The sequence below is a fragment of the Triticum dicoccoides genome, chromosome 5B (genome assembly GCF_002162155.2).
Source record: "Triticum dicoccoides isolate Atlit2015 ecotype Zavitan chromosome 5B, WEW_v2.0, whole genome shotgun sequence".
In the NCBI taxonomy this organism is placed as follows: Eukaryota; Viridiplantae; Streptophyta; class Magnoliopsida; order Poales; family Poaceae; genus Triticum; species Triticum dicoccoides.
In genome coordinates, this window is record NC_041389.1 from 1,545,285 (window position 1) to 1,561,868 (window position 16,584).

The following is a 16,584-nucleotide window of genomic DNA, read 5'->3' on the forward strand; positions in this document are numbered from 1 at the left end:
ATTATGTCTTCTCAAAATAACATGGCCATAGAAAGCTTATCCATACGAATGGCCGGTGCTCCATCCAACATTCCAGTCTTTGGCCTGCACCTGCACGATCTTATCGCCATCTACCTGACGATAAAGCACATCCATCAACGGATCGATCGATTGATCGTACGTAAGTACAGCTAGCAGCAGGTGAGCAACGACGCCTAGCCACAGCTTTTCTTTCCTTTCCTCACTCACTTTAGGGTATATTTGATTTACAGGCACATGACTAAATTTCTTTGTACTTGCATCGTGCACATACACAGACCATACATACATGCCAAAATGTAACATGTATGCATTTATGTGTGTAGTTATTGGTATCATAGTTCCATAGTTCGAGAGCACGTACGAGCTGCACCTAAGCTTATGGTGCAACCATGCTCAAGAACATCGACTAAAAGTCGTAGAAACGTCTGATTTTTCTCATGATGCATTCAAAATTTACATGTGTTCAAAGCCTGACAATGAGACACATTATGGTGATAGCTACAGAAAAAAGATAAATTTGTGCATTTTAACAGTGAACAGTGCATCTATCATCTTCATATTTTACACACGTGTAGTATAGATCCGTACGAACGTGTGTGATTATTTTTCAGATTGTTTTTGAAACTTCAAAATGTGGGTTTTAAATTATTCACAAAAATGAGCTCGTCCTCTAGGGATGCAAGCGGACGGTGTTCGCATGTCCGCAAACAGGAAAGTTAAACTAAGATGATTATTAAAGTAATGAGGATTAGTGTAATTTTCACTTCACGGACGGATCCGACTTGCATCCCTATGGTCCTTCATTTAGCTTTTGCGTGCGCGTAACTAAGCTATAGTGTATACCCAACTTTGGCTTGATCAGAGCATGTTCCTCTATCAACATTCCCTTAGCGCTAGTTGAGGTACGGTGAGCCTTTTGTTCGTAAAAGCTAGCCTGAAATATAGATCCATGGAGATTCCCTTTTGCTTGGAAGATACTATATATCTCCGAGTCGTCCGCTAGCCCGATTGATGAATCCATGTTCCATTTTATCGTTGTCATAAAATATTATTGGAAATTTTCAAGACAAACAATAGGTACCTACGCTCACCCATGTATACCCAATATTAGGTAAAAAAACACCGAGTGAACACAATGACCTCGTTGTTGGGGGGTGATGTCTCTTACTTTAAGAATATCACACCTCCATGAAGCAAGTGACGTTGTCAAACATGTGATTTGATCCATGGTGTGTTGAGGGTTCAACCACCCTCCTAACCATTCACCCGCATGTTGGAAGTCATACATTATGTACTATTTTTTACGGGGTGTGTACTGTTAATGGGATGCCACCTAGCTAGCACTACCAGAGATATGTCCATAGAAACGGTTCTTCATGGTCATCAAGTCGGTTTTACTTACCGATTGCTGGTTAAAATTAAGTCGCCAATAAAAAGAAAGGTCAAAGATTGACTCACATTACCTTCTGAGATAGAGATTTAAAACACACAGAAAATGGTGATTTTATGCTCGAATGCCTCCCTGCCACTACAAAGGTCAACCCGCAAGGATTGCTGAAGAAGCTACCACCGCCTCCTAGCTTTGGCATCGACAACCGTTCCTCTTGTCACATTGGTAGTAGAAGATCAAGGGTTGCTTCACCTCTCAATATGCTCCTCCTGGCAATGTAGAGACACGGTACCCACATGTGTAGGGAATTGGTGGTCCTCGTCCCACATGCCGAAGTAACCCTAGTTGACATGGTGGAAGAGGTGGAAGGGAAGCGAAGATGAGTGGAGGAGGGGAAGTTCCTGATGGGATTTGGACGAAGAGGGAGACGATCCGAGAAAGAAGCGACGATCGATGGGGGTTAGTAGCACATTTTTTGTTTAAGAACCACCTGTGATATACAAATTTTCTTCTAGTAAAACTCATATGCGATTACCTCTTTATGACATTTCCAGAAAAAATGCATATGTGATGTAAATTTTAGGAAATATCTATAATGGTGTCATTCAATAAGAGGCTTTTCTGCAGTGTTGTAAGGTCGCCATGGACAATTTTTACAGATAATCCATGTTGTTTAATTAATATAGTATTCCAAAATTTAGAATTTTGGGATGTTACAATGCTACTTTCCTCTACATATTTTTAAACAAGGCAAAAATACTTGCCATTTTCACTAAATAAGAAGATATTGGCCCAGTAAATTGGTGAAAAACTAAGTGAAACCCTTCATAGCCCGCTGATCTGGCAAACAAAAAGATACTACATCACGCACACCATTACAAAAAACCTCTTCATCTAATGCTTCATTTTTATCGCTCTTCACCGCTCTACTTGATGTCCTAGTTGTTCCTGTCAAAAGAACACAAACATTAGTTTCTCTTTTCATCAACACAAAGCAGCTACCATTTGCAAATACCAATATTTCTCCTGATGATTACATCTCATAAAATAAAATAAGCAAACACATTTCAAGCCGAAAAGTACCTCGTTGACAAAGAAGGCGTGGAATCCATAAGGAACCCGACTTGGCAGCTCAATAACCGCCACTGGATCAGAAGACATCGTTTTGGCATCAATCACATTTACTTCAGATTTCCTGCATCCATAGTACATGCAAAGAAAACAAAATTAATCACATTAGCTTCAGATTTCCATCATCCATGTAGCAGTAGCATCTTCCCTTGGTGATGTAGGAAATGAAAGGAGTACCCTGTGTTTTCATCGTGCACAAAGAATATCAAGTACCCATCATCTTCTTCCCCTAAAACACCAGGCTCCTTGGGCACGAAGACCGCCTCCGAACAAAACCTACCGGGCCCCAGGTCATATATGCCACTCACATTCCCCCCAACTTCAAGTTGCTCCTTGCTGCTCTTTGGCTCCGCATGTAGGTCAAATTTTATGATGCCAATCATTTTTAAGATGCCAGTCACCTTCACTGTGCTCTCAAGTATTGTGCAGTAGATGTACCGCTGCTTTCTGTGTTTAATAAAATAACAGATGAGAGGAAGTTCGATAGTTCTCAAAAGGAATCTTACTTTGAAATGTAAGCTTTATCATATATTAATAGTGATTTTTATGGTATATGCATCATAGAACAAAAAAACTTTGAAGTGAGACCTCCATATAAGTACCTGCCAGTATAGCTCTCATTGATTCGAGGAAAGTCTATGGCAGAGACTGAAAGTTTCTTCTGCGAAGCAGCACCTGTTTTCATGTTGAATCTCATCTCGTACCTGAAAGATACAACATTAGGGCAAGAATTTGGTTACATGGAATTAAAATAAAAGGTTGATATTGTGGGTATACATACAGCTCATTCCCGGGATCCTCAAGCTGGTCACTTTGGTGACCATTCACTTGGTCCAAATCTAGGTTGTTGAGACGACATGTAATCAGAATAACTTCGTCACCCTCTTCCCAGGCATTAGCTGCGAGAAGAGATATGCATCTTATGATCAGTTCAATAATATTAACATGAAATGAAAAATACAGATAATTAGTACAATGCATCGATTGATATGTGCTCTAGAAAAGAAGCAAGATGGGTTTCACTATCTTATTCATATTTTCATCTGATTGTTTTCTGGTGAATTTTTAATAATTAGATCTCACCCAAAATCAACTTATTTATTTTTTGGTTTTTTCATGCACAATTCTAAAATTACTCAAGGAACTGACGTTGCACTTAATTCATCTTCTTGAACATGTTTATTTCAATTTTAGTTCTTACTTATGCTATGGGTGCCAAACAACATTGTTGGGCGATAAAGAATTGTATTTACATTTTATAGTCGACGTTTCCTGGGCTATTTTGAATTAGCAACAACTGATATAGAAAGATTGCACATTCGGAGCCCAAGAAAAAAGTTAGAGATGGCATACCATTGTGGAATATGAAGCAATTGGGGAGTTCAAACCATCTGATGGTTTTTTCATCCTTTTCGTAGCGTTGGAGTATGCCAAACCGAGCTTTCTTTGTAGGATCAAACTTGTAGATAAATTCACCATTTTTCGCCATTTCCTTTACACAGGAATGCATCAGGTTACAATAAGACCATATTATGAAGAGGAGTATTAACCATTTATCAATTGTTAATGGAAAATATGTTGATTCCATGCAATTGTGAAACAAATGTTGACTGGCATGCTTCAACATGAGGGAAAGAAATGGTACACGGGAAAAACCTACAGAAAATATTTATTCTTGATGTCATTTACTATTGTGTACATAAATCGTCATGTACCTTTGGTCGAAAAAACATTGGCAAGTCCATAAATATGGAATAATTCTCTGTAATGGCAAAGTCATGCATCATCACAGATTCAGGTATTGTTATCGGCACAGGGTCAAGCATAATTCCATCCTTGGTGATGACCCGATATGTACAATAGGGATGTTCATGCGAGTACCCAAAGGTGAACATTTCATCTGAAAGAAGAATAAAAACTACATGATTTAACCCAATTTTCATGAATGTAAGTAAGAAATAGTATGTTTTCACTATAATGTACCTGTAAATGGATCAATCTTTGGATGAGCGGTGAAAGGATGTTTCAACCTCTTGTCATAATCCAACAACCCAAGAGTTTGCAGGTCTCCATCTTCAAGGATCTTAACAACATCTGAAAACAAAAATAGAAACTCATGCTCCACATTTGTCATGTGCCCTTTATCATGCAGAGTATATGGTATTATTATGCCCATAGCAATGTGTGTGCCATGATCTAGTATAGAAACAAATTGTGCTAACAGACCGATAACTTACAAGGTTTATCTGATTCTGACAGGGCCATGAGTTTGCCATGATGATATATAAGTGCAGTATTAGCTGGAAAAGAAGGGAGCAAATGAACAAATTGGCACTAAAATAAAATGGCCATGAAACATATGTAGATATACATCAGTAACTACTTAAGGTAAAGAGGTACCTGTTCCAATTCCATAAGTAGCATCTAAGACATTAAGTTTCTTCCTAAGTTCTTGCATTAGAACCATAAACAATCCAAAAACACCCTTTAAATCTCCAATCTGTAAAGATTGAGGGAAAAATTCACGTATGCGCACAACCGGTTTCTTATATAGCCTTCACTAAACCCACAAGATATGGGAGAAAGAGGGTTTTAGTGCTGGATTAAGTCATACACATGCACGGTATATATTAGATCTAACTTAAGAGAGTAAGAAAGTTGCAAGCATGAATAAGAAAATCGAAGCATTTTCCGCAGAAAAAGGGAGCATAGTTGGAGATGGTGACAATGAAGTGTTACATAATAATTATTTAGCTGCTAAGAACATTCAGGTTTTTTAGTCAAACATGTAACCTTACCTTGGTAAACTTTGCTCCACCAAAATACTCTTCTTGCTCGAGGCGAGAAGTCTTCACGTACCTTGATACATATGTAGCTTTTCCATCTTTAATGTGCATTGCATGTATCATTCTGTGAGAAACAATGTACAAGTTGATGCAACCATGAAGCCATAGTTTTGAATCATAGATTAAGGCTTGACTTATCGGGAAATCGTGTGTTGTAGAACCGTATTGAAAACAGGAGAAAATGAACGTGCACGCAACCGGTACAACTAGATATACAGTATTGCAAAGAAAGGGATTGTGTCACATACCCATCCCCATCAAACCTGCAAAAAAAAAAACACAGAAACACCAAAATTAGAAATGTGGCCCTCAATTGTTGGAAGGAAAATTGTCAACAAGTTAAGAGTTAGTACCAATGATACCCTGCAACAGGGGCAAACTTGGGGTTAGGCCCCACCCTCACAAATTCTCCATTCAAGCACTTCTGCAGATAACAAAAAGAAAGAATTATCTTCTTTTGTACATAGAAAGGAAAGGATGGTCTAGAGGGCTGCATGGCTCCAAGAAAATGCCGGAGAAAATGGTAATTTGGTCTAGAAAACAAATCATGTGAAAGGGTGAGGGAGGGAGAGGGATGCTGACCGGGAGGTGTCCGCGGACGGGGAGGCCGGCGGCGGGCGGGGTCTCGTCCGGCACGGGGGCGAAGTTGCCGGAGAGCCAGGGGAGCGGCTGGGCCTTCTTGTCGTCGTGGCGGAGGCGGACGGCGAGCCGCTCGAGCAGGTCGACCGCCCAGGACGCCACCCCCTTGCGCGGCCGCGGCGCCGGCACCACCACCCCCTTCCTCTCGGCATCTTGTCCCATGGTGATGGTGGCCGCCGCTGCTGCTTGTGCTTCTCCCATTGTGGCTGGTGGCGCTGGAGATTACAGGCCGGGGTGGGCTTGTATAGGAGACCGGAGATGGTCGGGAGATGGGAGAGTAGAAAGAGCAAGGGAGGGACAGAACGGCAATGGCGACAACGACAGCCGACCGGCCTCCATATGTCATGTCAGCGGTGGCGCGGATGGCCGGCCACGCCGAGGATTTCATCGCCCAAATCGCTTGTCTTTCTCGTCTCACTGGCTGGACTGAGTACTCTGATCAAATCCTCTCTGTAAACAGTCTGATGAGTGGATGCATGATTGGCGCCGTGCCCCCGTTCAAATTCTTTTACTAAAAATAGTCGACATGGACTCATTTAATAATCCCAGATATATATTGAGAGCTGGATATAGTATATTGATGCTGTTACAGCAACGGCAGCTTGTCATAGAGTTCATCGATCAGCTGTTGATGTCCTGATAGCGTTTGAGTCGATGACCTGGACCCTATGGACTACATGTAGCTAGCAAGATGTAATGAGATGGTTATCGAATGGTCTTTCTCGGCGTGCTTCTGACACTGTCTTTAAATTTTAGGAGGTTGCGACCAATTTTTGAGTTGAAAAAAATAGTTTTGAAATTAGTGATAATTTCAAATTTGTGAACAATTTCTAAAATTCCGAATAGTTTTTAAAATTCATAATTCGTTTCCAATTTTTAGATTTTTGAATATTTTTTGAAATGTCGATTGTTTTCTAAAATCAGGAACATTTTAAAATTTATGAACAATTTTTAAATATAATTCATTTTCAAAAAGTAAAGCGAAAAAAAAACAGGGGCACCCCTGCCCGTACTTGGGGTGGGAGGCTCTCACATTAAAGGCATGTTCGGTTCCTCTCCGCTCCCTGGACTGCGCTCCCGAAGCGGAGGAAACTGCAGCTTATTTCCACGGAGCAGCTCAAACCGAGCTCCTGGAGCTCCGTGGAGTGGAGCGGACGGGAGAGATTCCGAACAGAGCGTAAGTGAGCCCGTAGAAAACAGAGATCGATCTCCAGTCTCCTGGGAGAGGACTGCCTACGCTAGACACTGTGCCCATGACTTGCACGTGCTGAGTTGTGGGCGCGATTGTGAGACAAATGACGCGGTTTTTCCATGGTTTTCAAGTTTTTTCCTCTTTTCTTTGACATGGTTTTCTTCTCTTTTTTCTTTGTTTTTTGCTTGATTTTCTATTTTGTCCTGCATTTTTTGTTTGATTTTCATTTTTATTTTCATTGTTTCTTCAGTTTTTTCATTTCCTTCTTTTCTTTGGTTTATTTTCTTTCTTTTTTGGTTTTTCTTTGTTTCTTTTTGTTTTTCGTTCTACGTTCTTATATACATGATAAATATTTTTTCAAAAGCTCTTTCAACATTTTTTCAAATACTTGTTCAACATTTTTTAAATACTTTTTCAAAAAAAAATAAACATGATCAGGATTTTCTCAAATACTTGTTCAATATTTTTTCAAATTCTTGTTCAACATTTTTTAAATACTTTTTCAAAAAAAATTAAACATGATTAGCATTTTCTCAAATACTTGTTCAACATTTTTCAGATACTTATTTTACATTTCTTTAGATATTTCTTTGATATTTTTTAAATACATTATCAACATTTTCTCAAACACTTGTTCAACATTTTTTAAATACTTATTATATATTTTTTATATACTTGTTCAACAATTTTATATACATGAACATGATCGACATTTTTTTCAAATACTTGTTAAACATTTTTTAAATATTTGTTCAGGATTTTTCAAATTTTTTTGATGAGTTTTCTTGGAATATTTGGAAGTATAAACAAAAGTACAAGAATAAAAAAATAAAAGAACATAAGAAAACAGGAAAAAGAGGTTGTGGCCTCCCGTGCTCATGGGACGGCCAGCTCGGTCGCCCCTTCAGACTCGCTGAAGCGTGTGAGGATATGGGCTAGCCCGGTTCGCGGTAGGTATACTGCCTCATTTTCTTTTCTTTTCTTTTCATGTGTTTATTTCGTTTTTGGTTCCATTTTTTAGTTTTGTTTACACTTTTAAATGTTTTAACATATATTATACAAAACAGTACTTCACATAACATTTGAAAAATGCTCATAATGCTTTGATAAATGTTGAATGTGTATAAAAATATATTTACCATGTATTATAAAAATGATGAAATTTCTTGATCGTGTATATAAAAATGTTAATCAAGCATTTAAAAAAATGTTGAACAAGTATTTGAAAAATGGTGAATGAGTATTTGAAAAATGTTGAACAAGTATTTGAAATCTGTTGAACAAGTATTTGAAAAAAAAGTTTAATAAAGTATTGAAAATGTTGAACAAATATTTGAAAAATGTTGAACAAGCGTTCGGACAATGTTGAACATGTATACAAAAAATGTTGATCACTTATTAAAAAATGATGAATGTTAATCAAGAATTTGAAACCATGCTTATTGCAAATCACCGTGCTTATTGCAAATCACAATATTTTTTTTGTTTTTGCTGAGATTCAATGCTATGCTGCATATAGTCCTCTTCCAAGACTCCCGAATCTCCAAATGTGTAGACCATACATACATGCGACGATGTCATAGATTGGCTTGTGTCTATCTTGCGTATGAGCGAACTCTATGATATAGGTTGGTGCGTACACATGCCATACTATGTGTATAAGGAAGTGAGCAAACCAATAATTATTGTTTTACTGAGAAATGATAACTAGAAAAGGCACTAATATAAAAGCTCATTTGCAAGATAGTAACATTTGCAACCACAACAGGCACATCCTCACAAATACCGACAGGCATAGAAGTTGATTTATTGGCCATATGCAAAGATATTTCAGTAGGTGACTATAGACTTGCAAGATAGGATCAAAAACTCACATATATTCATGAAAACATAATAGGTTCAGATCTGAAATCATGGCACTCGGACCCTACTGACAAGCCTTAAGCATAGCAAAGTCATAGCAACATCAATCTCAGAACATAGTGGATACTAGGGATCAAACCCTAACAAAACTAACTTGATTACATAGTAAATCTCATCCAACCCATCACTGTCCAGCAAGCCTGCGATGGAATTACTCACGCACGATGGTGAGCATCATGAAATTGGTGATGGAGGATGGTTGATGATGACGACGGCAACGAACCCCCCTCTCCGGAGCCCCGAACAGGCTCCAGATCAGCCCTCCCGATAGAGTTTAGGGCTTGGCGGTGGCTTCGCATCGTAAAACGCGATGAATCTTTCTCTCTGATTTTTTTCTCTGTGAAAGTGAATATATAGAGTTGGAGTTGACGTCGGTGGAGCTTCAGGGGGGCCACGAGGCAGGGGGCGCTCCCTAGGGGGCGCCCCCACCCTCGTGAACAGGGTGTGGGCCCCTTGACGTTGATTCTTTCACCAATATTTTTTATTAATTCTGAAAAGTTGCTCCGTGGATTTTTAGGTCATTCCGAGAACTTTTATTTCTGCACAAAAATAACACCATGGCAGTTCTGCTGAAAACAGCGTCAGTCCAGGTTAGTTTCATTCAAATCATGCAAGTTAGAGTCCAAAACAAGGGCAAAGTGTTTGGAAAAGTAAATATGACGGAGACGTATCAGCGCGCACCCTCTTGTCCGGCCTCCTCCTCCTCCCTCCTTTATATATGGGGGCAGGGGGCACCCCAAAGCACAACAGTTGTTCTCTTATCCGTGTGCGGTGCCCCCCCTCCATAGTTTAACACCTCGGTCATACCATCGTAGTGCTTAGGCAAAACCCTGCGCCGGTAACATCATCAACACTGTCGCCACGCCGTCGTGCTAACGGAACTCTCCCGCCCTCAACTGGATCAAGAGCTCGAGGGACGTCATCGGGCTGAATGTGTGCTGAACATGGAGGTGCCGTACGTTCGGTACTTGGATCGGTTGGATTGTGAAGACGTTCGACTACATCAACCCGTTACTAAACGCTTCCGCTTTCAGTCTACGAGGGTACGTGGACACACTCTCCTGTCTTGTTGCTATGCATCTCCTAGATAGATCTTGCGTGATCGCATGATTTTTTTTTGAATTACTACGTTCCCCAACACTTAGGTCATCCACTTGAGGAAAAATTGCTACTGCCCTACAAAATTCTGCGCTTGGGGGCCCGACACGAGTCTACAAGAATAAAGTTGTATAGTAGACATTAATGGGCGCCTGTCATCATACTCCCGGGGCACGCACGAACCATCCCTCGGAGGGGGCGTACGCACTTGACGGTGGTCGTCACGGTGATGCCGGGGATCAAACTGCCTGTGGCCTCGTTCCAGGTACTGGTCCTCGCAATAACCACGATCTTCACGCCGCGGAGGTGATCTTGGCTGTGAGCGGACTGAACTATGTCCGCCCCGACGGATCTGCTGTGAATCCGATTGCGTGACTGAGACATAGCTGAATTCTACTCCCCGGCCGCTCTAAGCAGCGTCCGAACCTGCTCTAGGCCTCTACCAGCCTCGGAACGGGACGACTGGATTGAATCTACAATACGCGGCCGCTGTAGCATTCTGTACCGGAGTGCGGAATACCTGGAACTCATCCCGAGTGGAACATGTTGGGAACAATTGTCATTGACGTCAATTGGGATTCAGAGGCTACCGGTGAGCGCGATCATCGAGTGAACGTCGGAGATCCTCCAGACGCGCATGTTTTCCAGATTGGCTACACGCGCGGCCTCCAAAGCCCGGGCCTCGACAGTCTCTCCAACAATGGGGGTCTGGAGGAGTTTCTCATTCCAACACTACAACTCTTCTCTTTGCTCCACAGTGAGGGCCTGTGGGTAGTACTCGTCGTTAGCGTGTGATGGGCCACTGCTTTCGCCTCCACCACGGGGAAATCCAGGTGGACTATGCTGGGGGCCAACCACAAAGACTTCAACCGCTGGATCATTACTTTCACACTCGGAAAACGAATCCGAATGGTCAGAAGGCAGATCAAACAAGCTATAAAGGGACTCGTCAGGCTCGATCGCTGCGATCTGAGGAGTGGACAACTGCCGAACCACTGCGTGCTTCACCCACCGCTAAAGCCGCGAGCAACCGGATCGCTTGCGACGGCGAGAAACGGGGAGGGAAGATGCCACCGAGGTCGACCGATACTGAGTCGACGGCTGCTGCAAGAGGACGCCGCAGGCACTCGCGCGGAAGTGCACCGCCCCGCAATGGGGAGTGCTCCGATGTCGAGGGGGACTTCCTGGAGCCAGGCCGAATCGTCGGCGATGAAGGTGAGCATGCCGAGACGGATCTCGCGGCCCAGAGGCAATCCACCGCTGGAAACCATGTCAATGGAGATCGAAGATCGCAACCTCGTCGGAAGTCGCTAAGACGCCTGCCCTACGGTGGGCGCCAGCTGTCGTGGGAACGGATCTGACAATAGAGATGAGGGTACGTAGGAGAGGACAAAGTCTAGCTACGGCGAGGTTGTACACTCGGATTTACGAGTTCGGGCCCCTCTCGGATGAGGTAACAGCCCTACGTCTCGGTGCCGTGGAGGCTTTGTTGATTGGAGTGTTAAGTTACAGAGAGTGCGAACCCTTGTGCCAGAGGGGATGGGTGGCTTATATAGAGTACGCCGACCCCTCACAGTCCTCAGTTACGCAAGGGTTCAATGAGAGAAAGTCACAAACGTTACTGGTAACGCTCATGTTTAATGATCTTTAAGGCGACGGAATGAACGCCTGACCGTTGCTATCCAGGGGTAGCTCTAGATCTTTTGTCCTTCGAGTGAATTCTTGTACTCCGAGTGAATAACAACGGTCGAGTGGAAGTGGGGTATCCGAGTGGATCTTGTGTCGAGTGGGTTGCACTCTGTGATGATTCCAGTCGGTATCTTCTTTCTATCTTTGTAGGTCTTGGCCTCCGGTGTAGTGTCCTTGGGTAGGGCATGTAGGTCAGGCCTAGGACCCTACCCTAGGTACATGTCATCGTCAGGCCATGGTGGAATACATCGAGCTTTGGCGCCGCCTTCAGCACATCGCCCTCTCGGATCAGCCAGACCTCCTCCGCGCGACGTTGGACTGAGAGCGGGACCTACTCCGCAAAATCATGCTACGTGGCCCTTTTCGCTCGGTCTATACCCGCGCCACACTGGCAACTCACATGGCGGAGCTGGGCGCCCCTCCGTGCCAAGTTCTTTGCCTGGCTTGCGCTCCAAGACAGATGTTGGACCGCTGCTCGTCTAGCTCGGCATGGTCTCCCGCGGCATGCCATGTGTCTATTCTGCGATCAGGAAGCTGAGACCATGGAGCACCTCCTTGTCGGCTGCCCATTCTCGCGCCAGGTGTGGCATGACTGTTTCAGATGGTGCTACCCCCAGGCACTAGCCCCGGCGCCCAATGAGCGTTTTTTGGACTGGTGGCACGTCTCGACATCTAGGGCACCGGCGGCTCACCGGAAAGGGATCGCCTTGCTCATACTCGTGGTAACCTGGCTCATATGGAACCATCGGAATTCTTGCGTCTTCGACGACACCACCCCTTCCACCTCACGGCTTCTCCATGACATCAAGGAGGAAGCATATGTTCTTGGGACCACCTTTCTGGTCACTATTACACCGTAGTCTCCGCGGACTGTTTGGGGCTGAGCATACCCATTTCCTCTCGTGCTCGCACTAGGATCTTCGCCGTTCCTATTGTGTACGTAGTGCCCTAGTGCTCCTACCCCAGTTCCCTTTTAATGAATGATACGCAAGCTTTGCGTATTCGTGAAAAAGAAATACGTACATAGAATACAAGGTAGTACACGTATGGGTACTAAGTAATCAGTAGTAGTAAAAATCAGCAACGACGGATCCTACCCTACCGCCCTAGTTATTATCTTCATCAATCAAATAAAATGATGATGAATCCAATCCAATCCCATTCACTAAAATAGCTTGCTCCGCTAATCTCGTCCACGCCAAAGGCTGACAGCCTTCTCTCCGGCGCCGTCCTCCTCGATCTCCTCCCTCCCTGCTGCCCTGTTGCTTTGCTTTTGCCTTTGCCTTTCTTTGCTAATGCCAATGGCGATGGTGATGTTAATGGCCGCCACCTCATGCTCCTGGTCACCTTAACCCCTCCCTCCCCTCCTCGCTAAACCCACCCCCGCTGAACCAATCTTCCTTCTCATATCATCTCTCGCTAATCAATTAGCTGGTTCATGCTGGAGCAATGAGGCGGGTGGCGCCGGCGACCGTCGCTTCTGCCCACGGAGACGGAGGTGTCCACCAAGGCCTCACCCACCACGGAGATGCCCACGCCTCGCCCACCGCGACGCACGGTTGCGCCTGCCCCTGCCGCCGCGGCAAGGCCACCGCCCACCACGCCGTCGCCGGCAATGCCGGGGGCAACGCCAGCCGCTCGCCGGAGGCCAAAGCCCCCGCCTTGCCGCGGATCTGCATCTGGGACTCCGCCGGCGACGGCACCAAAGAGAAAGAGGCCGCCGTCTCCGTCTCCGTGGCGTGGCCGGACGAGGCCGCCACCCCGCGCACCAATCCGCCGCCGCAACGGTGGAGGCGGCCCGGGAAGACCATCTCCAAGGGGCACCGGAACTACCACCTCATGCTCAACCTGCAGCTCGGCATCAGGCACGCGGTGGGGAGGTCGGCGGCGAGGCCGATGCGGGAGCTCAGCCGGGCCGACTTCGATCCCCGGGACAAGTTCTGGACGCGGTTCCCGCCGGCGGGGTCCAGGACCACGCCGCCGCACTCCTCCGACGAGTTCCGGTGGAAGGACTACTGCCCCATGGTCTTCAGGTAGTAGCTGTCCAGTGCATATTCAGTTCAGAAACTGCATCAGGCAGGCTGCTCTGTAATAACTGACTCTGCTTGCTTTCTTTTTATGTTGGTTTGCTTCACATAACAGGCACATGAGGAGGAAGCTGTTCGGCGTCGACCCGGCGGATTACATGCTTGCCATCTGCGGGGACGACGCCCTGCGGGAGCTGTCGTCGCCTGGGAAGAGCGGCAGCTTCTTCTACCTCACGCACGACGAGCGCTTCATGATCAAGACCGTCAAGAAATCCGAAGTCAAGGTAACACCAACATTCATGCTTATTAGTTTTATTTATCATTTGTGAACACTATTTATTAATTTTGGCCGAGGATTAATTCATCTTCTTTGGTGTTCTGCATTGTTGTGTAGTTGTTGATTCGGATGTTGCCGAGCTACCACAAACACGTTGAACGGTACAAGAACTCCCTCATCACAAGGTTCTACGGCGTTCACTCGGTGAAGCCATATGGTGGGCACAAGGTGTGCGACCCTTCCCACATGCCAACAACAACTACCTTGGCTCCCTGATGTTGACCGTTTCTTGGTTCATGACACTATGACACATGTTCTTTCGCAGGTACGGTTCATCGTAATGGGCAATCTGTTCTGCTCGGAGCACCGGATCCATCGTCGTTACGATCTGAAAGGCTCCTCCTATGGCCGGAAATCCGACAGGTTTGAAGAAGAGACCGGCGATGCAACCACGCTCAAGGACTTGGACCTCAACTTTGCGTTCCGGATGCAGCGCCCTCTGTATAAAGAGCTTCATGAGTATGCGCTTTCTGCCCTCCCTGGTGATGCTAGCGTAACTATATTATTGTCTTCCAGCAACATTGAGTCTGAAATGGCATTATTGTTTTCTTTAGGCAACTTAGGCGAGATTGCGCCTTCTTGGAATCGGAGGGCATCATGGATTACAGTCTATTGGTTGGAGTTCACTTTTGCGATGATATTGTCCCTGCATCAAAGATGGCATCATCTACCTTTACTACTTCTCCTGGTAAGCAAGTTGGGTGTTACTTGAAGGAAGACATGATCCCGCTAAATGCTAAATAAGTACAGAATTTTGGCAACATTATGGTTTTTTCGCCCTAACGTGAGCAATCATATTACCCAGAGCTTTCAGCCAACATAGTGTCGGCATGCCAAAGCAGCGTCAGCGTGTCTGAGCCGTGCCTCTCAGCTAAAGATCTGGACAAGATGGCCGATCACCGGTACGTCATAATAGTGCTTGCACACATATGCATCTCTGTAGCTTCTTGACCCTTGCAGAATTAAATGAAATCTAGTCATAAATAGTACCGATAAATTGATAATCAAATAGAGACTGATTAAACCGTGGAGCCTCTTTTGTCTATGTTAAGATATCTGTAAACATCATATATCAGTGGCATGAAAATGAAATTCGATGTCACCCCTTTAAACGTTTGCTAAACGACATGATACATTTTTTTTCTGGACTTGATCAAATAAGTTGCTTGCAATATGAGCCTGCTCTTGTTAAGCATAAAGGGTGAAGAAAATCTTTTCCTGACATCTTGGCTTAGCCACTTTGAATGTTTTCCCTGTCAGAAAAAAGGCACCAAATGTGTTGCTATCTCAGAACTCTACTGAATGGGCAACTACTTCCATGCTACTAGTACTTCAATTGTAGTAATCACTCACTTTGTACTACCAAAGCGACATGTTTAGTAATAATACTTTGGATCCCAGAGCTTCAGTTACTAAAATGTCGCCTTTTGCAAATACGTACACTTGTTATAATGGAACACATGCCTTGTTTTAGTGACAAGTGCTACACTTAGTTCTTGCCCCCCTAAGATGTTACACCTGGGGTCGCATTGTCCGTCTCCTTTTGTATAAAACATGAGCTGTCGCCATTACATAGTGCAAACTTGATTGCTGCCGTCCCTAGTTTTCACATAGTGCATGTTCTGGCATCATTTGGATTGCTCGCCCCCCACCTGTAATACCGAGATAGCACGGTCCCTTAATTATTCTATCGTGTTCATCGTTTTCTCTTATATGTAATGTAACTAATACCAACTGGACACTTGGCAACTCCAACCCCAAGTTCATTTCTAACTGTTCTTGTATAATAACTAGTAATACCAATTGGACAGTCGGCAACTCCAGTTTCAGGTTCATTTTTAATCCATCTTCTCTTAGGAACTTCAGGAAACCGTTGGCCAGACTGGGTGCACACATGCCAGCTCGAGCGGAGCTCACATCCATGAGCGACATCGACCCGTTCCTCTCTGGCGGCGGGGGATTCTTGTCGGGCCGGAGCAAGAGCGGGGGCGAAGCCTACGACGTCATCCTCTACTTTGGGATCATCGACATCCTCCGGGACTACGACATCAGCAAGAGGCTGGAGCACGCGTACAAGTCGCTGCAGACGGACCCCAGCTCGATCTCCGCGGTCGACCCGAGGCTCTACTCGCAGAGGTTCCGGGATTTCATGGGCAGGGTTTTCATCAAGGAGTGCTAGTGCACCACATAAGTTTTGATGTAGTACTACACACACATTAGTGTTGCCACAGTAAAGAAGATGAGCATGAGTAGAGGGACATGGGGTTTGTAGTGGCTGGATTTTTGAGGCA

At 44.6% G+C, this 16,584-nt stretch overlaps 2 protein-coding genes across 3 annotated transcripts; one reads left to right on the plus strand and one right to left on the minus strand.

Annotated features, from left to right (window-relative positions):
• Positions 1 to 2,247: 2,247 nt before the first annotated feature.
• On the minus strand, positions 2,248 to 6,228 carry LOC119304966 (carotenoid 9,10(9',10')-cleavage dioxygenase-like). Its single transcript, XM_037581630.1, has 14 exons — positions 5,971 to 6,228; positions 5,742 to 5,812; positions 5,637 to 5,651; positions 5,341 to 5,452; positions 4,943 to 5,042; positions 4,780 to 4,842; positions 4,526 to 4,636; positions 4,258 to 4,442; positions 3,896 to 4,034; positions 3,324 to 3,441; positions 3,145 to 3,246; positions 2,720 to 2,989; positions 2,495 to 2,606; positions 2,248 to 2,359 (listed from the first exon to the last, which is right to left on the minus strand). Exons 1-14 carry the CDS (start codon positions 6,226 to 6,228, stop codon positions 2,330 to 2,332), a joined length of 1,686 nt encoding a protein of 561 aa, XP_037437527.1. The 3' UTR covers positions 2,248 to 2,329.
• A 6,888-nt stretch (positions 6,229 to 13,116) lies between these two features.
• On the plus strand, positions 13,117 to 16,578 carry LOC119306944 (phosphatidylinositol 4-phosphate 5-kinase 2-like). 2 transcript variants are annotated; one of them, XM_037583017.1, is made up of 7 exons: positions 13,117 to 13,962; positions 14,072 to 14,240; positions 14,351 to 14,461; positions 14,559 to 14,752; positions 14,848 to 14,981; positions 15,099 to 15,195; positions 16,151 to 16,578. In XM_037583017.1, exons 1-7 carry the CDS (start codon positions 13,379 to 13,381, stop codon positions 16,470 to 16,472), a joined length of 1,611 nt encoding a protein of 536 aa, XP_037438914.1. In that variant the 5' UTR covers positions 13,117 to 13,378; the 3' UTR covers positions 16,473 to 16,578. The 2 variants fall into 2 exon arrangements, with proteins under 2 accessions (XP_037438914.1, XP_037438915.1); XM_037583018.1 differs by having other exon boundaries at positions 16,160 to 16,578.
• The last annotated feature ends 6 nt before the right edge of the window (positions 16,579 to 16,584 follow it).

Bases quoted from the DNA above. Each gene is read 5' to 3' on its own strand.
- LOC119304966 (XM_037581630.1), bottom strand. From the start codon at position 6,228: ATGGGAGAAGCACAAGCAGCAGCGGCGGCCACCATCACCATGGGACAA. The intron at 5,043-5,340 runs GTAAGGTTACAT...CAATCTTTACAG, and splicing joins GTGGAGCAAAGTTTACCAAG to ATTGGAGATTTAAAGGGTGT. The intron at 4,443-4,525 runs GTACATTATAGT...TTCTTCTTTCAG, and splicing joins AAAGATTGATCCATTTACAG to ATGAAATGTTCACCTTTGGG.
- LOC119306944 (XM_037583017.1), top strand. From the start codon at position 13,379: ATGAGGCGGGTGGCGCCGGCGACCGTCGCTTCTGCCCACGGAGACGGA. The intron at 14,241-14,350 runs GTAACACCAACA...ATTGTTGTGTAG, and splicing joins TCAAGAAATCCGAAGTCAAG to TTGTTGATTCGGATGTTGCC. The intron at 14,982-15,098 runs GTAAGCAAGTTG...CATATTACCCAG, and splicing joins TACCTTTACTACTTCTCCTG to AGCTTTCAGCCAACATAGTG.